The sequence below is a fragment of the Panicum virgatum genome, chromosome 2N (genome assembly GCF_016808335.1).
Source record: "Panicum virgatum strain AP13 chromosome 2N, P.virgatum_v5, whole genome shotgun sequence".
Lineage (NCBI taxonomy): Eukaryota > Viridiplantae > Streptophyta > Magnoliopsida > Poales > Poaceae > Panicum > Panicum virgatum.
In genome coordinates, this window is record NC_053146.1 from 67,507,025 (window position 1) to 67,532,638 (window position 25,614).

Consider the following 25,614-nt stretch of genomic DNA (forward strand, 5'->3'; position numbering starts at 1 on the left):
AACAATGAAAAAATCACCATCCTGGCTCCGCCCCTGCCTCACGGGCCAATGGAGCGCGGCGCCGTCGTCGCCACGCGCTGTCGTCGTCCCGGCCCGGACGCCACCGGCCGCGCGCTGCCGTGCAGGCAGGACATCAGCCAGCTGTGCGCCGGGCAGCAGCCGCAGCCCGCAGCCGTAGTAGTTTAGCAAGCCGTTGACACTGCGAGGCTGATAGGGACGGAGGCCTTGTTTTCGTGTAACCGAGCTGTACGTCAGGTGCCCAGGTCAACGGGTGTGCTTCACCTAGCTACACTGCGTCAGGGGGGCAGGTGGAGGAGCTGAGCCTGTTGCCTAGAGTTCTTGGGTTTCTTATTGAAGGAGGGAGACGACGTGGAGGAATATATAGATCAATGGACTGGCCCCCAGCCATGGCAATTGCTTACTGTGCTGAACCACTGGCCTGTGACCGAGTGTTCCTGACGGTCAGCCTCGAGGAACACGGGAGTTCGATGATATTTTTGAAAGGATTATACTGCTCTATATAAGATGTAAGCAAATCTCATCCACAATACTTTGCGGATATGATGGTTTAGCAGACAATTAGATTGTCGCTATCTAGTATTCTAGTTTACCTCGCGTCAAAAAAGTATTCTAAATTGTCTGACACCACAGACGGCATTTCCGAAAGGCAACCACTCTGCAAAGACCTGGGTGCACAAGACGTTACTCAAGTAACAGCGCTCTATAAATTAAATCCAGGGAAGAAACCAAAACAATCCTTGCGGTTGCGGCAGAAGAAACGGCAGCCGTGCAATGAGAATGGTGAAACTTGCTGCCCACAAGCAAGAGGAATGTTCAGCAAAACGACAACCAAATCACAGGACAGTTACACAGAAGTGAGGTAGACTTCCCCTAGCTTCGCTACAACCAAGTGGGCCACAAAGTGAAGCAAACATGCAGCCTGCAGGAACGCAACTGCACATGATTACCATGATCATAGTCCCATGACGAAACAAAAGCTGACGGTAGCATCACCATCTGATCAACTGTGGCGTACAAAGCAGTTGGCAAACGTCTACAACAGCGGGAGAGGGGTTGGAAAAAGTGTTTCCTTGTGACAGCGTCACCTCATATGTGCACGAACTTTGTTGCTACATTAGATGGTCCTGGTATCTGGTGAAGATATGAAAAACTTTCTAAGGGCTCAGTGCGCCCCCAAGGTAGTTCTCTAACAAAAGATGCTAATAAAATCATAAAGAAAGAGAACAAAATATAAGACTACCACTATATCTGTGTGTCTGACGATCCTGTTAGACATCAGTTAGACTGGAGCGAAACAATAGCTCAGGGCAAAAATTTATTGAGAACCCTTTGCGCAACCAAAAGGCTCTGTTCAGTTCATTCAGAACGGAAATGTCCTTGCCAAACAAATATTGTTACAGAGTAATCCTTCCGCATACACGCCAATATGCTCCAGGATGAAAAAGTGATCTCTCAAACACCCATATGTCTTTCACGAGTACCTACAGAATATATGCAGATATCAGGATACGTCATGAGAATTTTATTCTGTAAAACTGATTGTAGCATTTAATTAACTTTCAATTACAAAAGCCTAACTTTGAATTATAAAATTTATATGTAGACTAATATAGAAACCACCTAGCTTTCTCTCCTACATCAACCAACCATTTTATACCATGGCTATCCTATCCATTCAAATTTACTTCATCTAATGGATCAGATTGATCAATAGCCATATTACATCTATTATGGCCCCTAATCACTGTAACATCACCTTGTTAAACCATCCACTTGATATTTGACTTCCTGATAAGCGATGGTAACCAGTTGGATAGAATTGGTCAGGGTAAACCAGCCATCTAACTAAACAAAAACTGATTGTCCACTGTACTGTTGAATCATAGTTGCACAAACAAATCATCTGATGGCTTAGGTCAATCTGGTATTGTTTAGTTAATTGTTACACAGAATACACCTAAAAAGTATCAACCAGTTCTTAGCTGGTATTTGGGTAAAATGATAATTTTTGTTCAGCTCCTTTTCTTAGCTATGGCTTCCTGCAACTAACTATATGTTACTGCCAGCAAGGCAACTGCCTAGATGAGGATGATGGACCAACAGGTGGAAAAAAAAGTTGGGTTATAGTTATATCCATCACCACTGACAAAGAACCAGCACAACAGGAAATACGTTCAACACTTGACCAAGTGTAGCTTGACAAGTTGACATTAATGTAATGCTAGCGTACATGACGTGTATCAGCCAGTAAAATATGTAGGTCAGCGAGAAAGACATCCTGAGAAAAAACTAATCAGGGAACTCTTAAATTTTGTTCATACACTAGAAAATCTCATTCTAACTTGTTTGAGACTACTGTTTCAAATGTTTTGGCATATATAATTTACCTCCTTTGACTTGTCTCCAGACACAACATCACCCTTTGAATTATAGGCTTCAAATTTCTAAAAAAATTAATAATAAACATTGGTCAGAAGATGTGAATGAAGTGCATGAAACAACAGATTTCCACAGTTTTGAGATATCCACTGGCACTGATAGCACAACAGAGGGGAGTATCCAAGAAAACAAACTCGCTATTGCCATTGTGTTCTCAATGTAGTTCTAGATATTCGAATTTTGATGCTTATTAGTTATTATAGGGATGTGAACTTCGACGCGTTACTTTAACGATACACACATAAAGAATGAAGGTCAGAATTCGGTTCAAAAAAAGAAAAGGTACTGCAGGCACTCAGACCAATGTAAACTGCAGAGTCAGGATGCAAACACTGGCAAACAATTGAATGATGCATACAAGTGCAACATGAAAGCAACATGTTGGGTACCAATGAGGTGTCCACAGTAGATCTTAAAGTCAAGAACAAAAAAAACAAACAAAAAATCAACACCAAAACAGTAACGGATTGTACAGGTAAAAATAAAACATGGATATTGCAAAGGCACAGCTCTCATGCTTATTCTTTGTAGACAAGATATATATCTATTTTAAAGATAAATATCAGTACTAAAAGTACAGGGAAATTGATGAAAAAATACAAGTCCTTACAAGTACAGGGAAATAAATTCGAAAAGGATGGATATAGATAAAATAAAGAAGTCAGTGAATCATGTTCAGCATCGAGCTAATAGTTCAACAGACAAAAGATAGCTAGAAAGAAGTCCACATAACCCCCCAACTAAAATATCCAGTGATGTGGTCCGACCCCAATAGTTGGGGGGGTGGGGGGGGGGGATGTAGACTTCTTCTAAGATAGGTATATGAACTGCACTTTACACACAAGGACTTAAAAGTCTGAGAGAATGAAACCTGTTTGGTGACGAACTCAAGTGTAAGCTGTACAAAACCTTTATCCAGGTCCTTCTTATCGAGGCCAATCTGCAAGGCAAATAAAACTTCAACTGCATGATCCAATCAGGAAACATAGTATAACAACTACAAAGTTACCAGACAGAAACTATGAGTTAAAAAAAAATACATACATACATGGTATGGTGCTTTGTCTATGGAACCTACGGATGTACAGTGTAACAGAATTAGCTTACCATGCGAGCCCTCAAAGTTCTGATACTCACGGCGGGCTTCACCAGTTCCCAATGTACAGAACTCCACTTGGATTGCCTTCTCTTTAGCTCATTTTTTATAGTCTTCAGCCAAAAAGAGAGAGAGGAAACAATAAACAGGAAAGTCCTTGAACATTATCTAGCATGGATTGATGAAATGTTGAAAACTTACAGAATGCATCCTATCTGTCAGAATTTTTCGGAGTGCCGAAGTGTCTCCATGGGCCATCAGAGTGTTAACCTGAATCAAGTAGATTGAACAACGTCATTAGATTCCATGTGGAATATTTTCTATTATGCAATTTGAACTCTGCTTTTAGTAAATATTATGCTGGGTTCTTGCATGAGCACGAGAGAAATGGAAATGATGCGATGATAGTGTTGCTTGATGACCATATTATGTATTTTCTGTGCTAAGAGGTACTATTATCTCTAGAAAGACATATTTCAATAAATGAGGGTGCCAGGGCGGGATGTATAAATTGCAATGGTAAAATGAGAATTGGCACATGTTTAGTAAAAAAACGAGAGTAGGAGAAATCCAGTAATCACTTCAATATGTGTAACTGTGTCATCATATAAACATCATTCATGGAGGACACCGTTTCTTTCAATAGTTGGAAGGTTAAAATTATATAGTTTCATGTTTAGGAATGAATAGACTGTGTCAATTCAAGTCACATATGCTATGTGTTCAACAGATGAAAGATCATGCTGTAAAATAACACGAGAATAAAAATTATAATTTGCAACTATTGCAATCTAAAAGATGAAAAAATACACCAGCCGACAACCGATTAAGGACAACATTGGAAGAAATGTTAAATGGAACATGGTAAAAAAAGGCTGCAAAGGCCCTGCAAGTCATCCAAACAATGTAATAAGGACAGTGTCTAATTCATCACTAGTTATTACTATAATCAGAAGTAGCAAATAAAAAGTCATAACTTTATTAGAACTAGTAAATAAGTAGTCATAACCATAAATCCATAATGCACTTAGATCAATAATTTGGACAGTTGATCTGCTAAATACCCAATAAACCTATCTAGTTACATTGAAATTGACTTATTCATGAAACTATACTGGCCTGCACAAGTTAGGGATTGTTTCTTATTCCAAGGATTTAAACACTGCATAAACCTAGAATCAGATCAACATACAAGAAAGGAAATCTGAAACTCACACCAATGCAGTCTAACTGCTTAAAATATTAAATATATGAGCTGTTTCCAACTGATAAATAAGATATACCTCCTTGTATATGTTTAATGCTTCACCATAGAATTGCTTTTTGGTATACCCAGTTTTCTTCCTCAGCCTTGAAACAGCATATGCGTTCTTCATCTGTCAAGGCACCCAACTACTAAGCACATATTTGGTGAAAGAGAATAGGGTAAAGAAAAATAGCTAAACACCAATCAAATCAAATATCTGACATCCTCACATCTAAACACATGAAAAATAAATCATGGAAAGTTGAGTGGCGATAGGATTGGATCAAAATTAAGACATTCAATCACAACACTTTGTCATATACAGCATAAACCAATGTAGCATGCGAATTTCACAAGTCAAAAGAACTCAAAGTTTTATGAGCCTAAATCAGTACATCCAAACAGCTATAGGTTTCTGATAATATATTATACCTTTTTATCTTAATGTAAACGAACATTGTTATGCCTGTTGAATAACCATGCAATACTATTCACAGTATATACTAGGTTGATTTGATCAGTGGCACACAGGAGCAATGTCCTACCAAGGATGAGAAAATTAAGGGTTTGAGTTTCAAACTCCAAACTAAATGGTTGAAAAAAGATGAAAGAACAAATTAAAATCAAACCTGATTACCAGAAAAACAAAAGGTAACTAATGAAGAAAAGAGCTTTAGCACCAGCAGTTTTTCTAAAGACGAGTTGGTACCTCAGAAATGATGTCCTCCTTTGTCCTTCTCCAGCCACTTAATGTGAACCATCTAATTCAGAACAAATCAAAGTTAAAATGATGAAGAAGTTATGTTGTATCATACAATAGAAATTATTTTAAGAAACAACCGCGGCTGTAAGATCATATCACACCAAAAGGTCTGAAATTTTTGGAACTAAGGCAGCGATATTGAGTATTTAATGCTGGAATAGCCAGAAAAATAACTCTACTCACACTTTTTGTTATCCCCCCATATTAATATGACATTTGAAAGCGTAGAAAGAAAGTGTCTAGAATACCCCTGCTCATTGCAGATGTCCTGAGTTTGTTTGTCAAAGAATGTTACTTTTTATGTTCCCTCCAGTAAAAACTAAACCGTATCCTACAATGCTTTATAAATGCTTAATCAAACATATAAAATGGAACGTGTATATTTGTGATAGTAGATATTTTCGCAATCATATTACAATTTTAATACAAAAACCACGACAAAACCTTCTGGTCCCAAGCAGAAATATTACAATTTTAATGGATTCTGAAATACATTGCAATACAAGTTGCAGGTCATACTCGAGTGTTGAAGCTCTTGCTAATGTCCAAAAACTCATTAATTTGCAATACATTACATGCCCCATGGATGTAGCAAATTTATGTTGTTCCAATACCCCTGCTCACTAGCAGAAACTATAAAACATAGTTCCAAATTTTTGAGGCAGGTTGAACTATTACTGGCTTAATGGTAGCTATGTACAATGGCAGATGTTTCCCACACAACCAGATGAGTAGGAATATGCATTGAGTACACTGATTTCTCTAAGGAGAAAAACACATGGTCAAAACGTATTGAAAAAATAACCTTTTCCAGAAGGGAATGCGTTCCCGAGGGCTGTACGGCTCATATATAAAACCAGGACTCGTCATGACAATCTTCAAATTAACCTGCACAAATGAAACAAACGTAACTACACTTAATATGGTACTCTTCCAAGTGGAGAGAACAACGGAAGTAAATCAGAATGTCCTCACACCCTTCGGGCACCAGCAGACGGCGAGTTTGGCTTCGACGCTGCTGCTGTTGACATCAGTCTAGTATGATCCAGATGGATAACAAGATCCAGAACCTGCAGAAACACAAACTTGTAACCGAAATTGAGTAAGAATTATTAAAATTCCTAAATGCAGAACACCCAATAACTGGAACGTTCACAATGTGGACCGGCAATGGCCCGCCAAGCTTGTGGGCAATCATGCTGCTGGCATTGTATGTCAGGCTTGCAAAACCTAATTACCAAATCATCCATCAGATAGACTGATTGAAATGAAGGACTGAAACAGGAACCGACAAGCAATGAAGCAAGCCATCACCGGATCACCTCTTAAGCATGCGCCTGTGTGGGTCGGGGCGAAGGATCGGACAACGGAGGCATGGTAATCTCTGAAAACAGAAATGAAAACGGGTGTAAGAATCATCGCATCCGCGTTGCAGAAATCAATCGAGATCTAGAACGAGTCGATGAGGATCGAGCAAGAGGGGGTTACTTGAGCGGCGGCGGCGACGTCGGAGGGAGGTAGAGAGGGCGGTGGAGGAGGCGGGCAAGAGACTGCCCGAGGCGAGCCAAAGCCATCACTTAAGTGTCTTCCCGGCGATGGCGACGGAGGTGGGAGCCGGGAGCTCGACGGCGAGGGTTTTAGGGAGACGCAGGAGACGGAGGAAATGAACAGACCAAAATCACTTGTGATGGTCTCCATTGATTTCGGCCCTTAGATTTCTCATTGGACGGGTGAGATCCAATTATAATATTAATGGAGTCTAGAACCTTCCTTCGTCTTTGCAATCCATATAAATATAATTTTATATTGTATGATTAACAAACTCATAGCTGGAGTATTTTTAAACTAATATTTGATTGGTGGTTAGTCACAATTTATATATCGATGATTTTATCTTGATTATAGCATTAAAACTACACAAAACTTTTATATTTATCAAAAACATGTCACATTAATCTTGTCTAAAGGAAAATTAGATGACATAAACTTACCTGCCAAACTCTTATGTTTTTATCATCCCTCAGTCGGTTGGCAATAGTTACTGGAATTTTAGCGAATTCATTTAACTCTTTTTTATATATCATCTTGTCAGCACTTGGTTGAAAACATTAAAAGACAATAACATTGCACATTTATGTATATGTCTATATTATGAGCATATTTTATCAGTAAACATCTTGTGTGGTGTGCTTTGAAACGATCTTTCCAAATATCCAAATACAAACAAAAACTAGTGAATATACGCAGTGACGACAACATTGAAATTTTGCGTGAACAAAAGGGAAAATGGGAAGAAGAGTACTGTAGCTCTGCACGAGCCGCTCAGCGGAACGGCACACCGCACACGGCAGGAATGCCGAATGCGTCCGTTCCGGGCTCCGGCAATCATCCGACCCGTGCACAGCAAGCGAAAGCGAAGCGAAGCCCTCCCCACGAACGAAATCGAAGCGACTTGCTGCCTTTCCCGAGACTGCTCTCCGCGGCCAAATCCACCACGACCTCCCTCCCCGTCTCTCCAATCCGATCCGATCCAAACCCCCATGGATTTTTGCAAGTCCATCCTCGCCGAGCCCGATCCGGACCCGCCCTCCCCGCCGCCGGAGCGGGAGCCTGAGTCCGCGCCCGCCGGATCCGCCTCCTCCGCGCCCGCCGCTTCCGCTCCCGCTGGCGGCGGCGGCGGATGGGGCTTCGGCGGGCTGCTCAAGACGCTCACCTCGCAGTCCGAGACCGTGCTCGAGACCTACCGCCGCGACCTCGCCGAGTTCGGCACCGGCCTGCGCCGCGAGACCAAGGTGCTCCGCGAGGCCGCCGCCCGCGCCGCGCGGGACCTCCCGTCCTCCGCGCACGCGCTCGACGGGCTCGCGGACATCGTCGCGCAGGGCAAGGACGCGCTCTCCCAGGTCGCCGCCGCCGCGACCGCCCCAGTCTCCGCGCACTCCGACGGCGTTGAGTCCGAGCAAAGCTCCGCCGCCGGGGCCCAAGTCCGGTACAGCCGCTTCGAGGCGCAGCTGCGGGCGCTCCAGGCGGATCCGGCCACCTTCACCGCCGATCCCGAGGACGCTGAGGACTTCGCGGCTTGGAGTAAAGGGTTTAGTTTGGATGAGAGGAAGGACGAGATCGAGGCCTTGTGCTACGATAGCGACGCGCTGGAAGCCATGGTCGACAGGCTAGTGCCAGACACCGTGGAGAGCGAGGTGTTCTGGGCGAGGTACTTCTACCGTGTCCTTAAGCTGAAGCAGCAGGAGGACGCAAGGGCGAAGCTCGTGCAGCGTGTGATCGCTCAGGAGGAAGATGAGGATTTGAGCTGGGAAGTGGATGATGAGGATGAGGAGGAAGAGCAGCAGAAAGAGGATGCAAAAGAACCAGTAGCAAGGCAACAAGAGGCGACCAAAGAAGAAGTGAAGCATGAAGTGGAAGCAAAGGAAATTGAGAGAGTGCTGGAAGAACCGGCTGCTTTGGAGGGGCAACAGAAGAATGCTGATGAGCCCCAGCCAGTGGTTTTAGGTAGCTCTTTGGTGGTAGTGGACGAGGAGGAACAGAAGAACACCGATGAGCCACAACCTGTGGTTTTTGGCAGCTCTCTGGTGGTGGTGGATGAGGAAGAGAAGGAAGGGCACTCCAAGTCAAAAGTTGAAGAATCAGGTGACAAGAAAGAAGCGGCAAAGCATGAGGCCAGTGATTCAAGCAAGGATAGTGATTACTCCATAGTGTCTAGACAACGAACAATGGAGGAAGAGGATCTTGAATGGGATGAGATTGAGGATCTTGGAGAGCATGAAGAAAAGAAGGGTAGCACCCACGACCCAAGCCCTGCTCTGAAGGAGTTGAGAAAGAGGCTGAGTGTAGCTGAAGATGATGAGGATTTGAGTTGGGATATCGAGGATGATGATGATAAGTCTTGAATACTCATGAATGCTGGTAAGGAAGTGTCAATTGTATTTCTACATTTCTTACCTTTCATTACTCACGAAGATACTTTGATTCAGCCAATAAATATTGGTTAATTGCTATGTTTATGCTATGGATACGTGTGTAAACAGTAAACTCTCTAGTTCGATGATGTCAAGTGGCAGTTGGCTAGAAGTGTCAATCTACTCTGTTGTCTCTGTGGTGTTGTAAATATGTTAAGTTTATTTGACTGTTGTGTTATATTGTTGTTTGGAAACGTACACTGTCCATGCCAGAATTTGGAATGGGCTTTGTACAATTTCTTTCAGAAAGAACTACCGGTAAGGCAGTAATGTGAATATGTGATGTTCATAGGAGACAACCTTTTCCTGATGTTGGTTCATGCATAAGTCAACAAACTTTTATCCAGTAGCTGTAGATTCTGGACATAAATAATGACTGCCTTTTACAAAACTGATATCTTCGTACTGATTCATTTACAAAGCTGTGAAGTAGTATCATATTGCCTTTTAACACTGAGCTTGCTTTTCGCCGCACCGAATTGGGAGGCCTGCCATCATATTTGCCAGGATTTTGACTGCAGGCAGCATAAGACCTGTGTATGTCTGTCATCTTTGTCTTCTGCCTCTAGCCCTCTACTGCACTACTACAAGTTCCGACTCTGTCACCGTCTAGTTGATTTGATTGAGTGGTATCTGTGGTCTGTGGAAAAAAGAAGCAGAGAAGGTAATCTGATCTTGAGCGCTCCAGTATGTCCGTGCCCCGCAATGCCCCGCAATGGAATCTTATCTGAATTTCTCAGCAGAGCAAACGGTCCCTTCGCTGTGTATCTTGATTTGCAGATCCTATCAGACGATGCCACAGGAAGTTCTGCAGCGGTTTGCACCGTGTCATATTCTGATTAGCCTTCTGATACTAATGGAACAACATTTGAAACCATTGGACACTAACGGGGGCACCAACGGCTTTGATAAAAATTCATAACGCTGTGAGCCTTGAATGTGTAGCATTACACCCATACGCTGTCTTCCTTTTTTTTTTGACATGATGCGATGATTGTGTAGTATTACACACATACACCCCATACCATTTTTTTGACACCCTCGCTGCATTGTTGCGGGTAGAATGCTAGATGCCCGGGACCACGCACAAACTTTTATGCAACGATTGGGTTCGGACATTGAAATTATTCATAGTGTGATGATTGTGTAAAGAACAGGGATTGCTAATCGAATTGGTGAAAAAGTTTTAAAAAAGTTTAGATATTTTTTAAATAGGATAGGAAGAGCGACCGATCCTAGTATCATTTCCTTTCCCGGGAAATTAGGCCTCTACTAGGTCGGCCTGGTAAGAGCCCATAAATGGCTAGCCCATTCAGCCCACGAGGAAAACAACAAAACCCGCGGCCTCCCTGACTCTTTCCATTCCTCGGTCAGGTCAGCCTCCCCGTCATCCCAGCCTCTCGCAGATCCCCCACCCTCTCCGCCGCCGGCCACCGCGTCGCGACCCTCGACCGCCAGGTACGCGTCGATCTCTCCCTCCTTCCATCCCCCCTGAACGTATCCTGCGTCACGTCCCGCCGATGGGTCCCCGAACTGGGAGCGGGCGAAGGACGCGTAATTTCATTCCTGTGATGGGATCGCGCCGAATGGATCTCCTGCGTCGTTTGTGTGCTTCCGGCGTCCGATCTAAGTTGGCGCGCCTGTGTTTTTTCCCTTAATTCCATCGCTGTTAACGTGATGCTTTTATCGGTTGGAGGTGGCGGCACCTCGGCGGCCTCTGTTCCCGCGATCTGGCATGTTCGATCTGTTGTCTACCTTAGCTACTTGTACGATTGGATTAGCGGTTCCAGTTCTTGCTTCTGGAATTGTGCCATGGGGTGTCAATGGTTAGCTAGGTGTCGGGGGATTGCTGCTACCTTACGGTGTCAATACGTTTCTTTGGTTTATTGCATTACTGAATGTGAAAGTGATGTAAAATATAGCTTTTTTTCCCATAGAGTTGTTTGATACTGTGTTTATGGATAGGAACAACATTGTCATTGACATTGATCAAATGGGTGTGTTTATGGATAGGAACAACATTGTCATTGACATTGATCAAATGGTACACGGGAGGTGCATAATATGCTTGCAGGTTCTTTCAAATGTTGCATGTGTGCGTGCGCCATGGGATTTTTCTTAGATATGAAATCATACATATCATGCTTTGGAACTTGGTCTGGTTACAAAATTCAAATAAGTTTAGTGTATAGTGCTTGCCAACACTTTTCTGGTCACGACCAACCATGAGTGTTGACCAAGGAGTTTCCCAGAATAAGTTGTTTTTTCTTGTTGCAGCCTACATTCTACATGTTAGTCTTGAGTGATCACTTGCACTAGTTGTTTTATTGTAGCACAAATAAATCATCACCAATGGGATATGTTGTGTTTTATTCCCCCACTAAATTGTACTTTGATGTTGAAAAGAACTTACTAAAATTAGTAAAGATGAATTGATATTTCTTTTCTGTTCTGATAGGCGCTAATAGGAATAGCCAAACAACTAATAAAGCATCTGTGGACTAAATATTTTAGGAGGATTTAAGGCCAATTATGTTTTTTCTTACAGTTGCTACAATCAGTGACTACACACTATAACTGTCATTAGATGTACTCTACAATATGAGGATTGGCAAAACAGAGGCTATTCTTTTGTCAGTGTTATTTAAGTTGTGTAGATTTCTTTGCTTTTAATGCAGGATGACAGAAGCACCATTTCTGCCGCGTGAGAGGCTCTTCAAGCAGCAGAATTACTTCCAGAACTTGACCAAGCACACCTACCTGAAAGGGCGCTACGATGTGATCACCTCCGTTGCCATCCCCCTTGCACTTGCTGCCTCCAGCATGTTCATGATTGTAAGTTTCAGCATTCCCTAATGCTATTATTACTTATTATTTTATCCTTTTCTTTTTTTCTCGCCCCACTCAGCACTCACCTGGTGATTTGTTTCTCTGTTTCCTAAACAGGGCCGTGGAGTTTACAACATGTCTCACGGGATTGGGAAAAAGGAGTGAACTTCAGCGTGTTAACTAGTGTCTCTAATTGGGCATGGAAGTAATACCATCCAGGCTATGAAGTCTTCTTTGATTGCAAAATAATACTGTCAAAGAACAATTCAACTACATTTCCGCTTCATTTTCTGTTTGTATTTGTGGATATCAACTGCCAGCTACTTGAAGATCAGCGATATCGCTGTTTCAGTTAATTGCCCCATTCCTTTCCTCCGTTGTGTCATTTCAATTGAACCTGGCTTATATTTTTGAGGTGAAATCATGTTATGCACTTATGCTTGGTGTTAATGTGGCTTAACAGCAGCCCAGCCGCTCCATCTCATGCACAAATCTCGTTGAAGCCTGCACGCCAAGAGATTGGCTAATATAAGGGCCATCGTGCATCTGTTCATTATTTTGCGTGTTTGGGAGAGCTTGATACCTGGTTAATATATTTTTGCGTAATTTATATCTGGTTGAGTTTGTCATATGTCATTCGAACTCGAATTCCTGATCTGCATGTGAATGGGAACGGCCTAGCAGAAAAAATATGGCGAATTGCTATCTACCACGGCTTACATATCACATATGCAGAGGACCACACCATTTCGTTTGGACTGTTAGTCTTGGACTCTTGGTATCAATCAGGTTGTCAGACGCTTCATCTTTCAGTTCCAGCTCTTGGCTAGGGTGGTTGTCATCTTTCTTTCAGGGCCATATAAGAAATTTACCCTCCTATCTATCTGGAGAGATCATCTTTCGGATCAATAAATGCCAGTGATATAGAAACCACAAAGAACTGCAGGCTAATTTACTCTTAACTAGAACGGAAATGGCAGTAATACATAGGAATGCTTCAATCAAAGAATGGACTGGGAGGTTGGTTGGAGGAAAGGAGTTAGATGAAAATTTTCTTTTCGCAAGAAAGGTACATGTACTTTTTCCCCGTACAGATTATTCTTGCATCACTAAGAAGCTAAGTTAGAATAATCTTGACATGCGGACAGACTACATCAGAAAGTGAAAACACATGGAAGGGTATTTGAAATCTTGACACATGCCAAAACACCACATCAGTATTTGAAGCACATACATGGAGTACTAGAAGAATGTCACATGTTAACTGTTGACAAATTCCTAGCCATCTTGTTATCTGGAATACCGACTAACCAACTGAATATTGGATAGATTGTCCACCTGAAACAAAAGAAAATGCCATACAAGTTAGCTTTCACAGGAAGTTCAGATCATTTTTGGTACCCGTCTACGCAGCAACAACAAACCAATCGCCCCAAATACTTCTCCGCAGGATAAATGTATTGGCTTTCGATCAGAGATAAAGCATTGCATTGATTTGCAACCACTTCAACACGAACATAAAGACTGGCAAACAAGGTTCAAATTTTACCATAAGAAGGATAAGATAAACAAAAACATTAAATACAATGTTCTTGCATATAGGAATATCCTTATAATGTTATACCGTGAACTAACAAACCAGCAATGTCAGCAATTGTTGATAATTGTCATTCAATGCATCACAGGGGTGCTCATAAAACTTTTTTTTTCGAACAAAATCGGGGGTGGGGGGGAGATCCCCACCTACTTTTCATTGATCGAAGTGAGTTTTACACAGCACATTCCTGGCATACCAGGACGAGATTACAGAGAGGGGGAGCGAAAAAAAAGGAGTTAACAGCAAGAGGAGAAGAAAACACGCCAGGCTTCAATGGAATGAGCCGATTGCTTGTATCCGAATCGCCACACATCTAGATCATGCCCGGCCCTGCGAATAACTTCCTGAGGTGGAAAATCCAATTGATCAAAGATCTTAGCATTCCTAGCTTTCCATAGGTGCCAAAGGAGAACAAGTGTGGCATCTACCCGGGTTTGATCAGGAAGGGGGAGATGGCAGCAGATCAGACATGGAGTTTTGTGGTGACCGGGGAGTAGATTGATTCCCAGCCGAGACCAAACAGCACGGGCTCGACTACAAAGGACAAAGATGTGTTCATCGGTTTCTAGGATGCCTGGACAGAACTCACAATTAGCCTCATCGCGCGCGCGGATGTTTTTGTGATAGAGGTTTGCTCTAGAGTTGAGGCACCCAAGGAGGAGTAGCCAGCCGAAGAACTTCACTTTACTGGGTAGTTTTGTGGCCCAGATCCTGGCTGCATCCGGGTTTTGTTCATCATCAGCATGGAGGGAGTGATAAGCACCGCGTGAACTGAATGGGGAGCGCTGCGAGAGATCCAGGTAGCGGTGATCGGCTCGGTCAGTAAGATGGGAGAGTTGAATGCAATTCTGGAGAAGCATAAGCTCCTCACGAGCCACCTGAGTTAACCTAGGCTTAAGGTGTCTAGTGACTCCCTCAGCGACGACAGCACGGACAGAACCTGTGGTCTGTGTGCAATGCGAGAAGAGAGCCGGGAAAGCCTGGGAGAGGGTGGTGCCGAGGAGCCATTTGTCATGCCAAAAAGAGGTGAGTTGGCCGTTACCAATCTGCACCGACGTGAGGGAGCGATAGCGCGGCAGCTCGACTGCAATCAGCCTGTTCAGAAAGGAGCCATCCATGGAGGTGTGGTTAAGGTACCAGTGTTTCCAAGGAAGCAAGGATGGTTCAGTGCTCATAAAACTATCAACAAGCAAATAATTATCTATTCTCACGTGCACATGTCTTGACAGTTATCTGTCAGAAGCAAGCAGCAACCGACTACTTATCACTTGAGCAAACTAAAGATGACATATGCAGAACCATCCTTTAATGCTCCAAACCCCTATAGTTTGCGCATGTTGCACTTTAGGAGAAGCAATCCGACAGCTCACATGCATAAATTCAAATTGATAACAACGGGAACTAGTGCAAATAGCTTAACAATCATATACATATACGGATATATCTCAGAAAGTTGAAACCTGCAGCAAATGCCAATGTAAATAAAAACAAATATGCTAAATGAAATTTTAAAGCCAAAAGTTCAAACCAAGTATAGGATCAGAGAATCGCATGGCATACCATTGAGCATCTGGAGTATGTAATCCTTCTTATAGATTTCTGGAAGTGCTAAAAACATGTCCATTTGGTTTGGTTCTTTTGCAAAAATGCTTGCGGCAGTTACCACTTCAAATCCAGTAAAGCCAAGCTTTTGTACTTCAGAAATGGCTGTTACTTTGGCCTTCCTTTGGGGCTCTTCACACATTGACTTCTCTTGTATATCAATACCCACTGCTGCCCTGCCATTCTGAGTAATACTCTGGAAATGATCAAGAGCATCCTTGAAATGTTCCATCGCTGCTGTTGTGGTGCTGACATGCTGAACAACACTCTGAAAGTGATCATGTGCATCCTTGAACTGCTCCATTGCTGTGGCCATTGCACCAGCATGTTGGACAACACTTTGAAAGTGATCATGTACATCCTTGAACAACTCCATTGCTGCTGCCATCGTACTAACATGCTGAATGATACTCTGAAACTGATGATGTACATCTTTGAACTTGTCCAGAGACGGACAATTAAATTCAGTCATATTCCTTTTCCTATCATGCTTGTATTTCTTCTGACTCTTAGAGCTTAATGTTGCAGCCAAGGAGCGACCAGATACTCCTGTGGACATCCCGTCTTCATCTTCATCTTCGTCATCTCCAACTTCATTTGTATTTTCATCATTCTCCATGATAGCAATTGCTTCTTCAGACCCTTCCAACCCTTCTCTGGCGTATCTGTCCTTGCCATATATTGCATCAAATGAATCAAAATATACAAATGGGACGCCATACAGACCCTTGGCTCTAGGATGATCCTGCAGAAAATAAACAAGTCAAAACAGAAAGATATCACGATGAAAAATATACAAGTGCCAAAATATTCAGAATAACGCACTCTGCAATATTCATCATATCGTTGTTTTTCACATTGGATCATCTTTCTTGTGTCATCCCAAGAGAAGCCTGGTGATGCTAACATATCCTTGATTGAATAATACTTCTGCTTCATCACTTTCAACCGAGAATCAACATGAGGGCTCGCTTTAATACCATGGCCAGGTAGCTTTTGCGCAAGAATGCTCTGTATGCCTTGAGAGTAACAGTTCTTAAAGCCCCCTCCTTCAACCTTATATCTAGGATCAGCAGATACCTGGCATAAGGCTTTGACAAGCTCCTCGTCTTCTTCTACTGTCCACTTCCTTTTATTTCTACCTCTTCCACGAACAATTCTGGGGCTTTGAGTATGATTCATCCCTGGAACCAAAAAGCAAAGCAAAGCAAATCAACAAAAATCAGTTGAGACTGGGTGCATAATACTTCGTACCACGAGTAGATTAGCACATGACATTACTGAATTACTTCAGACCCGAACAATGCCTCGCAACAAAATATTGTGCCGACAGAAGATGACAGAGTAGAGAACCTAATACAAAGCATATGACATTACGAATTGAGAGAGCAATAAAACAGACCTGCGACGGCAAAACTTCGCCCCGCAACTGCAGTTGTCTGACACTTTGGCCAAAGGGTGCTTAGCCTAGCGGTTAAGACACTCGAGCGGCACTCCACAGGTCCTGAGTTCGAATCCCCGTGGGAGCGAATTTCAGGCTGTGGTTAAAAAAATCCTCTCGCCGGTCTCGTGTGCCAAAGCACTGGTTAAGAACCGGCCCAGGTCGGCCAGAGCACCGTGTATGGCCCAAGCAATTCCCAGAGGTTACGGTTCCCAGTGTCAAAGCGGGGCTGGGGTTCGGGGATTTTCTCGATCGGAGAAGCCGAGCCTTCTTCTTAGCTTAATACCGGTGGGGCGATCTTTCCCCAACCGGCTGAGTTTTTTTTTTTTTGACACTTTGGGCCTCGTGATGAGACAATTGGCGCTTGAGCAACTGAAAGTAAAGAAGAAGAAAAAAAGGTAAAAACCTCGTCTGAATCTGAACAGTTAGTTGTCGCTAGTCGCTACGTAGAACACGGAGGAGCGCACGGAGCCTCACCCCACGAGCGGCGGAGGCCAAGGCCGGAGGACGTCGGCGGCGAGCTGGGAGTGGCAGGATTGGGAATGGGAATCCCGTGCCGGAGGGGATTAACGGATTAGGGTTTCTGCGGGAGCTCGGCTGGATCCTGAGATTGCGATTCCCAGTGGAGCGGACCTCAGGCCTCAGCGGCTCAGCCTTCGTATCAGGGAATGGGTATGGATTAGGATTAGGATTAGGATTAGGATTAGGATTAGGACTTGGACTTCCCGGGTGACAGTCCGGGCGGGTAGAAAATCACAACCTCACCAATCACCAGGCAGCCGAAGATGTAAGGCCAAGGGTGTCGTTACGGTATGTTACATTTCTCGGTGTTTAAAAAATAAAGTTTCAAAAGTTAGTTTTTTCTGCAAAATATTGTATAGACGCAGACAAAAGCATATATACTCATCCACGCGCATAACTCTGCTTTTATAAGTATCTCCGAGAGATTGAGGATTTTTTTAAAAAAATAGTTTTGGAATTCTGCTAAAAACTATTGGGAACGTTCTATCGGACTACTTTTACCTCTCTGAATACAAAAACTATCATTTTAGTAGTAGGGGATGCTCCAACAAATTATCAATTCTATCTCCAATAGCAAAATATTTTTGGTAATTATCAACACTCCCCGCCCGAATCGAATGTAATGGAATTTCTCTATCTATTCTATCCTTTGAGTAAATCGGCGGCTGTGAGAAGAATATTAACAATGGTGCAGGCATCGTGTTGCAGTGCCGCATGCCTCTTTTAGATAGGCTTGTTAACGAGGGAGTAGCAGAGCTACGTGTTTGATAGATGCAGCACTCAAAAGATGTTGGATGTAATTTCTACAAGGACGTATCACTTAGGCTATCCACACTTATCATACTCTAAATCTATCTTCTAAAAATATATTCTATTGTAATCATCAATATTATCATCTCTACACTCAGTTCTTCCACACCCGTCATACTTTATATCTCATATTCTACATCTCAATTCTTCTAACTGATAAGTAGGACCCACGTTCCACTATCCTCTCCACCTACCCTCCTCTCTCTCTCTCTGCGCGTTGTTTGCAGTATGGTTCGTACAACGCTGTATATTCCGGATCCGCTCCCATCCGTCACCTTAGCGCATGACATGCAGTACCTCGCTGCAGCTGTCTCGTCCACTAAAACCTCCTGTAGCACGCCGTAGCGCATGCGGTAGCGTATGCGGTGCGGTCAGCATTAACCTGATAATATATGGCACGGTAAATTCATCATGTAGAAGAAGAGGTGACTATTTTTTTTGAAAGAAAGAGGTGACTATATACAACACAAACCAGCCAACCAAATACAAATTTTACATGCCAAACTAAGCTTAACAACAACCTAACAGAGAGATCTAGTATTACTGCAGCCAGGTCAAGGATGGCCATGTCTAACCTCCAACCAGGCTTGAACTAAGCTAAGTAACCAATCACCATCTAATCTAATAATACTATACTCCATCCATTTTTTATAGCTATATTTCAAAAACTCAAATGTTCAAAAATAATAGCTATATTTGCAATTGACATGGTCTATGTCAATAAATAACACTAGTAACGAGAAGTTCCCAGTTAAAATATTGAAAGACTAATAAAAAAGTACATGTTACATTTATTATATGATATGAGTAATATTATTTTTCTTGGTCATTGTGTCAAGATGAATATAGCTATCAAAAGTGGATGGAGAGAGTATGATGCAATTTTCAGGGCAGCGATTCACGAAACCACTCTAGCCCACAATTTAAAATATGGTCTTTAATTCTTGTGTTATCTTTGTTGATTTTGAGTCTCGCTGTATTCGCTTGGCTATGGCTGATGGCTGATGTTGATTTGTTATGAGAGAACAGTACTGCTGACTGGCTGGTAGCTGGTGGCTAGTGATGATTTAGTCTGAGAGAACAGTACTACTGGCTGGTTAGCTGACAAATCAGACGAACACAGCGAATATCGGTGGTATCCAATGCATGTCCGTCATTAGGTTCTATCTTCAGATAATAGCCTTCTATTTAATCACGTACCGTCAAACGCTAAACCTTGTTGGTGGCATGACCATTAAATTTTTTTGGAGGTAACCTGTTCATTCAACATCGACTGTATTGTAAGTGTGCTAAAATTAATTGGACTATTATAAATACTATATGTTCGGTTTACATCTTCGAACTATCGCATAAGTCCGATTTTCATCTTTTTAACCAAAAAATTCGATAATATAGGCCATCCAACTGTTAAAACTGTACAAATTTTGTATTTTGTGAGAATTAAAAATATTCAAATTTAAACTAAAAAATTCAGAAGTAATTTATTTTAGACAAAAAAATAGGAAAGGATATCGGAAGTTTTCTATAAATGTAACCTATCTATTGGCATGATACATTTTAATAATTCAGATCAAAATTTTCTATTTTCATAATATTTGGTTGCTTGTAGTTATGTCTATTATTTTTTAATAACTATGCTTCAAATAGAGCAATAATAGATAGTTCACATTTTTAGAAAAATTTTGGTACTAGTTTATGTTTTTTAATTTAGAATAAATTAGATTTGATTTAGATCTAATTAGAATTTTATTTTTAAAAAAATACAAAATCACCTTGAAAACCACATCAAGATCCAAATTTGCCCGGTTTCGATAGTTGGGTGATCTATGTTATCCGATTTTGTAGTTAAAGATTGAAAACCGAACTTCTACAATAATGAAATTCTAACTTTTCCTTATAAATTAAGTCTAATAAAATATCCTTTATGTAATTTTTTATTATAACTTCCTAGTATTCCTTTTGCACAGATTAGCCTAACGATTTTCAATTTTGGAAAGAGCAACAATCTTGCAAATTGATGGTTGCACGTCTCCAAGTTAACGAGGAACAAGCATATATGGACCGAAAAATAATGTGCCAACAAGGAGTTTTCACTTACACATGTTACAAATGAGCAGAAAAAAAATACTACAACATAGTACAAATCTTTTCTGTTTCTAATGACCCTGCCAAGCAAACCAGGCACAAAAGAATCATCACTGGTTTTTCACTCATTCATCAGAAAAAAATGATTAATGTAACGCGAACAGCTTTGTTATTCCTATGCACAAATGCCCATTGGGCAGCGATAAATGTTACAAGCATCCACATTATCAATAAACTCGCTGCTAGCCTATGTGCATTTCCACAAGAACGTTCTGTACACAATTGTAGTATTACAGGCAAGAGCACCCATTAACTATGAGCTTGCAACACTGTTTTGCAAGCAAACTCCTTGAAGAAACTTCAACCCAGTATTGCAGTTAATGTCCTTGGTTGACCAACTCGTTTCAAAAGAAGCAGTTCAACGTGGTGGTCCCATGCCAGTTTTAGCATCATACATAGCTGTCAATGGCGGAAAGTTCTGACAGCTTGGTCTATTCTTCTCCGGCAAAGTGGGCAATTTGTTAAATGTGAAGAGCACGCTATACAGCAACACATATGGCCGCACCTGTATCACAAATTATTAATTGCTGAGTTCCTTCAAGTGAAAATTTTTAGTGGTGCAAATAATCATAGCAGAACTAGTAATGTATTTCTGCACTTCCACTCTTTGCTCAGGCCGCTCAGGCTCCAACCCAAAAGATGAAGCATCGCACATAACACTGCTTATTGAGTTGTTTAACCCTTTTAGCAAAATTCAAGTGGTTGTCAAGTTATGAGGCAAGCTGTTGAGAAATTGAAAAACTAGTTGACATGAAACAGGAAAACCATAATGGTGCGTAGTATATTTGGGATTATGGAAAAGAAAAGGTAAGAGGAAAAAGACAAAATCAGGTTGTTCATTCTCAACAATGAACCGTCATGCTCTGGAAGATGTATGATACTTACGGCACAAAAACAGCATTGTACTCTTGCTCAAGGCATATAACACATATATCCAGTACTAACTGATCTTTTTTACTGTTAGGTTCTGTGTCCGATGTACCATTGCCCCCTGAACAAAATAATACAAGATACTAATTAAACATGGCCATTACTAATCAAATAGCACAATCAATCTATAACAAAAATAAAATCACCTTCAGCTTCTCTAGCTTGCCTTTGTGCTGCTGCATTAAAAACCCTATACAAATAAAATAGTATCAGAATCTTCTGTGCCCAATAAAACCTTAGTATGGATTCATGTGCATGAGTGTTGGTTTGTGGTAACACTACTATACAAATAGAATATTTTGTTTTAGATTTTGGTTGCATTTTAACCAAGCAAAACACTAGTTGCAGGGTTAAGAAGATACAGTTTACTCACACTTAAGTACTTCGTCCAATCACAAATATAAGTCCATTAAAATATATCCTAAGTCAAACCTTTTTAATTTTGATTTGCAATATCTATTGAAATATATCATCTCAAATGAACAGAGTTATATATTATGGAAGTATATTTCATAATGAATATAACAATGTCATATATCATGAAAGTATATTTCATAATGAATATAATAATGTCAAGCTTATGCTTCCAATCTATACAAATTAGATAATGATGGTCAAAGTTGAAGGGGTAGGCTTAAGAAAAACCTAAATGGACTTCATATTTATGATCAGAGGAATTATTGTATTAGTAATGTCCTTTTCAATTTCATGTAACCTCTACAAAAGTTTTATGTTTACATGAGTCCGGAACGAAGCTATTCGGGAAAGGGTAGGGGTGGCACCAATTGAGGAGAAACTTACCCAACATCGGTTGAGATGGTTTGGACATGTCCAACGGAGGCCTCCGGAGGCGCCGGTGCGTAGTGGGGTGCTAAAGCGTATTGATAAGATAAAGAGGGGTAGAGGTAGACAGTGTTTTAAAGGCGTCGCCTAGGCGTTGCGTCCAGGCGCACCCAGCTCACCTTGGGTTACAGTGGCGCCTTGTCGCCTAGGCGTCCAGGCGTACCCAGCTCGCCTCGCCTCGCCTTACCGCCTTTAAAACACTGGAGGTAGACCTAAACTAACTTGGGACGAGTCGGTTAAGAGAGATCAGACCTTAAAGATTGGGATATCTCTGAGGAGTTAGCTTTGGATAGGAGCGCTTGTAGACTAGCTATCAACGTGCCTGAACTATGACCTTTGTGTCTTTTGGGTTTCATCTCTAGCCTACCCCAACTCGCTTGGGACAAAAGGCTATGTTGTTGTTTGTTGTTGTTAGCTACAGGTTGCACATGTGGGGTTTATGTCAATAGAAAGGCATAAATTACAAGACCACTCACAAAGTTGAAGGGGTAGACTTAGGAAAAACCTAAATGGACTTCATATTTATGATCAGAGGAATTATTGTATTAGTAATGTCCTTTTCAATTTCATGTAACCTCTACAAAAGTTTTATGTTTACATTAGCTACAGGTTGCACATGTGGGGTTTATTTCAATAGAAAGGCATAAATTACAAGACCACTCACAGCATCCCCCATGCAGTTCTCACACAATAAAAAGAACGATGTAAAACGATGCAAGTCCCAAGCCATAGCCAGAAAAGAAAGACAAACCTATTAAAAGATTCTAAACATTTAAATAATGCCACTACGTTTTCTGATGATCTGTTCATTTGAATGTCCTAAAAGGAACTGATGTTAGGAGTTAGGCACCTTTTCTGCAGTTCATGCCGGCGCTTTCTTTCTAGAAAATGCTGTATTGCACGCTTTGCAAGAAGGAAGACACCAAATGTTGCAAAGCCCATGGAAGCAAGCCGGTATAACCTGTCACAACATGCTATTAGCACCACGAGACCATAACCAAGACAAAGATTGTTCTAATGAATTTTCCTACTTGGCCCATTTTCCAAGATTCAAGATAAGTTGATCAATGCTTTTCGGTGACACATAAAATGGTCCTTTGTGTGGTCGTTGAATTCGAATAGTTCCAACATCATCTTTAATGGCCTGTTCATATAAAATAAGAATAAACAAATGGAAAAGACAAAAAATAATACATTAGACATGTCAACAAGAAGTAATGCAACAGAACATAGACCAATTTGTGATGCAAATACTACCTCACCAACAACCGTCAAAGAGGTTCCAGTTGGCAGAACCCTTTCAGTCCGCTTTACTCCGAGCATCTATAGGATTACTATTTAACCATCAATCATGTTTGTCTAAGCATTGTCACTGTTGAAGATGTGATTAGACAAACCTTCAATCCTTGTAAATAATCTAGAGTTCCACGTACAAGTGTCCGCCCTGATTCCTCAAAAACCTCACTGGCAACAGTTAAAATTAAACCAGCTGCAGCACGAGCACCAACTACATAGACACGTCCAGTTCCATCATCCTAATGATATTTAAAGGTTAGATAAACATCCCACTTGCAAATTGTGGATAAGTTATTTTTTATTTTGCCTTAAGGATCCATATAGTGAATATGGAATAGCCATTTTCATTTTCATCCTTTTGGGTATATATTAGGCTCAGAGTTATCATTTATTTTGGACAAGAAGTTCAAAAATGCCAAAGCTAGGGTCTAATTTTGGGCTTGAGTCTGGCCTCTAACAAGAAGCCAGGGATAACAAGGCTGGGCTTTGGAGCTTATCAGCAAGCTAAAACAATAAGCTCACAAGAAAAGCTAAGGTAATCCAAGCAGAGACCATGAGCTTAGTTGGTTCCCTACTATAAACCCAAGTCTGAGCCCAAATTCGGGGACATAATGTGGTAGTTTGATCCCAGGCTGAATTGAAAATCATATTTGAGAGAGCTATAACAGTCAATTACCAGATACCATGGAACCTCTTTGCTAACAGAAAGCATCACTGCAGAATCTTGAATCCAGGATCCAGCATCGTTGTGCTTCAGAAAGTGTTGCTCTGCCTACAAAATATAAAGTTTAAGAAGAAATAGTATATTTATTGCAGCCCGTGTACTTGTCACCACAAACAAGAGAACAAATGAATTCCGTAGTTACCGTTTCCTCAACGATTACACCTCTCATGCCACTTTGTTGGCATATAAGTGGCGTGTCTGAACCAACTCTTCCAGAAACAGCAACTACAAGTGGTAGGACTTTACTTGCAGTGTCCAAGATAGCAGCTATCCAAGATGGTGTAGACATGTCATAAATATCATTTAAATAACCAAACTGTTTGGTAAGTTCTCAAAACATACACATAATCTAAAGTTCTTTTATTTATTTAACCAATCAAAACACGATAAAGTTAAAGTTATTTATATTGATTATATACTGAGAAAATCTGCAAACAAGCTCTAACTGCCAAATCTGAGCCCAAGTTGATAAACTTATCCCACTTGCATTTAAGCATTTTTGCCAAGAGCATATTACTGTTCTGGTTCCTGGACAATACCACACTAAAATCAACATTTATGCCGAAAAAGAGAGTGAAATTTCAGAAGAAACAATTTGAGCAAGCATATCAAAGTCAACAGTTCACAATTGTGTAAATCATACAAACACAATAAAGTTAGTTCAGTGTAAAAAACTTTAAACCTGATACAATTCTACCAGCAAACAAAACCATATAAAAAACCCCGGATGCTAACCTAAGTAGCAGGAGTACTAATCTAAACTCATCGCAACAGGTATAATCAAACTGTGCAACTATAAGCTTCGGCCAATCTTTTTTCGCACATATACACACTTCGGTTTCACTATCCTTCGGTAGGAAACACAAAAACAGGACTAGTCTAAATCAAACAACGAGCCTTCCAAAAGGCTGAATACATCAACCACAAATACAGTAACCAAACCCTAACCCGTTACTTACTGACCTAAATCCTTCATGCTGCCAGCCCTTGCCACCGAGCGCAGCACCTCCGCATCCCTGAGCACCAAACGAACAAATCAAAATCACAGGGATCCCACCGAAATCGCGCCGAGAAAGGAAAGAAAAAACAACATGCGAGGGATCGGCACCTTCCGCTGCTCCTCCCGAGCAGATACAGCGCCGCGGCGCTGAGGCAGCACCCGACCCCGCCCCACGGGATCATCATCGCGGCGAATCGAGCACGAGAATTGTGGCGCGCGAATGGAGGCGGAGATTTGCCTCGCCGAATTATTTCTTCCTCCCTTCTACGGCAGCGCTATGGGAAGGGCAGGGAGGGGGCCAAGCAAAGAACTGGATACCAGAAGCGGAAACGGACGCGA

At 41.6% G+C, this 25,614-nt stretch overlaps 5 protein-coding genes across 12 annotated transcripts; 2 read left to right on the forward strand and 3 right to left on the reverse strand.

The window, feature by feature from the left end:
• Positions 1–1,074: 1,074 nt before the first annotated feature.
• LOC120662029 (39S ribosomal protein L45, mitochondrial-like) lies at positions 1,075–7,272 on the reverse strand. 2 transcript variants are annotated; one of them, XM_039941088.1, is made up of 12 exons: positions 7,054–7,272; positions 6,888–6,949; positions 6,716–6,795; positions 6,543–6,635; positions 6,371–6,453; positions 5,512–5,563; positions 4,840–4,932; positions 3,758–3,826; positions 3,568–3,669; positions 3,332–3,400; positions 2,409–2,465; positions 1,075–1,502 (listed from the first exon to the last, which is right to left on the reverse strand). In XM_039941088.1, the coding sequence occupies exons 1-12, from the start codon at positions 7,137–7,139 to the stop codon at positions 1,416–1,418; spliced, it is 933 nt and encodes a 310-aa protein (XP_039797022.1). In that variant the 5' UTR covers positions 7,140–7,272; the 3' UTR covers positions 1,075–1,415. The 2 variants fall into 2 exon arrangements, with proteins under 2 accessions (XP_039797022.1, XP_039797021.1); XM_039941087.1 differs by having other exon boundaries at positions 6,710–6,795.
• Positions 7,273–7,924: 652 nt separating this feature from the next.
• LOC120662027 (BSD domain-containing protein 1-like) lies at positions 7,925–9,812 on the forward strand. Its single transcript, XM_039941079.1, has one exon. It carries the CDS (start codon positions 7,926–7,928, stop codon positions 9,465–9,467), a length of 1,542 nt encoding a protein of 513 aa, XP_039797013.1. The 5' UTR covers position 7,925; the 3' UTR covers positions 9,468–9,812.
• A 1,035-nt stretch (positions 9,813–10,847) lies between these two features.
• Positions 10,848–12,802, forward strand: LOC120662030. Its single transcript, XM_039941089.1, has 3 exons — positions 10,848–10,994; positions 12,215–12,371; positions 12,483–12,802. The coding sequence occupies exons 2-3, from the start codon at positions 12,216–12,218 to the stop codon at positions 12,528–12,530; spliced, it is 204 nt and encodes a 67-aa protein (XP_039797023.1). The 5' UTR covers positions 10,848–10,994; position 12,215; the 3' UTR covers positions 12,531–12,802.
• A 584-nt stretch (positions 12,803–13,386) lies between these two features.
• Positions 13,387–17,748, reverse strand: LOC120662028. 6 transcript variants are annotated; one of them, XM_039941084.1, is made up of 5 exons: positions 17,483–17,746; positions 16,967–17,377; positions 16,390–16,748; positions 15,523–16,309; positions 13,387–13,703 (listed from the first exon to the last, which is right to left on the reverse strand). In XM_039941084.1, exons 3-5 carry the CDS (start codon positions 16,744–16,746, stop codon positions 13,672–13,674), a joined length of 1,176 nt encoding a protein of 391 aa, XP_039797018.1. In that variant the 5' UTR covers positions 16,747–16,748; positions 16,967–17,377; positions 17,483–17,746; the 3' UTR covers positions 13,387–13,671. The 6 variants fall into 6 exon arrangements, with proteins under 6 accessions (XP_039797018.1, XP_039797015.1, XP_039797019.1 ...); XM_039941081.1 differs by lacking the exon at positions 13,387–13,703 and adding an exon at positions 14,215–15,422 and having other exon boundaries at positions 17,483–17,748; XM_039941085.1 differs by lacking the exon at positions 13,387–13,703 and adding an exon at positions 14,215–15,057.
• Positions 17,749–20,517: 2,769 nt separating this feature from the next.
• Positions 20,518–25,610, reverse strand: LOC120662032 (E3 ubiquitin-protein ligase SP1-like). 2 transcript variants are annotated; one of them, XM_039941091.1, is made up of 11 exons: positions 25,384–25,610; positions 25,239–25,291; positions 24,418–24,542; positions 24,228–24,323; positions 23,653–23,790; positions 23,513–23,578; positions 23,287–23,399; positions 23,106–23,216; positions 21,559–21,602; positions 21,368–21,473; positions 20,518–20,987 (listed from the first exon to the last, which is right to left on the reverse strand). In XM_039941091.1, exons 1-11 carry the CDS (start codon positions 25,458–25,460, stop codon positions 20,885–20,887), a joined length of 1,032 nt encoding a protein of 343 aa, XP_039797025.1. In that variant the 5' UTR covers positions 25,461–25,610; the 3' UTR covers positions 20,518–20,884. The 2 variants fall into 2 exon arrangements, with proteins under 2 accessions (XP_039797025.1, XP_039797026.1); XM_039941092.1 differs by having other exon boundaries at positions 24,418–24,500; positions 25,384–25,601.
• Between the last annotated feature and the right edge of the window lie 4 nt (positions 25,611–25,614).

Coding starts and splice junctions, on each gene's coding strand:
- LOC120662030 (XM_039941089.1), top strand. CDS start 12,216: ATGACAGAAGCACCATTTCTGCCGCGTGAGAGGCTCTTCAAGCAGCAG. Junction 12,372..12,482: donor CCTCCAGCATGTTCATGATT/GTAAGTTTCAGC, acceptor TTTCCTAAACAG/GGCCGTGGAGTTTACAACAT.
- LOC120662027 (XM_039941079.1), top strand. CDS start 7,926: ATGCGTCCGTTCCGGGCTCCGGCAATCATCCGACCCGTGCACAGCAAG.
- LOC120662032 (XM_039941091.1), bottom strand. CDS start 25,460: ATGATGATCCCGTGGGGCGGGGTCGGGTGCTGCCTCAGCGCCGCGGCG. Junction 24,324..24,417: donor GTGTAATCGTTGAGGAAACG/GTAACTACGGAA, acceptor TATATTTTGTAG/GCAGAGCAACACTTTCTGAA. Junction 23,579..23,652: donor ATTATTTACAAGGATTGAAG/GTTTGTCTAATC, acceptor GTAATCCTATAG/ATGCTCGGAGTAAAGCGGAC.
- LOC120662028 (XM_039941083.1), bottom strand. CDS start 16,746: ATGAATCATACTCAAAGCCCCAGAATTGTTCGTGGAAGAGGTAGAAAT. Junction 16,310..16,389: donor GATATGATGAATATTGCAGA/GTGCGTTATTCT, acceptor TATTTTCTGCAG/GATCATCCTAGAGCCAAGGG.
- LOC120662029 (XM_039941087.1), bottom strand. CDS start 7,139: ATGGCTTTGGCTCGCCTCGGGCAGTCTCTTGCCCGCCTCCTCCACCGC. Junction 6,796..6,887: donor CACAGGCGCATGCTTAAGAG/GTGATCCGGTGA, acceptor TTTGGTAATTAG/GTTTTGCAAGCCTGACATAC. Junction 3,670..3,757: donor TGACAGATAGGATGCATTCT/GTAAGTTTTCAA, acceptor TTTTGGCTGAAG/ACTATAAAAAATGAGCTAAA.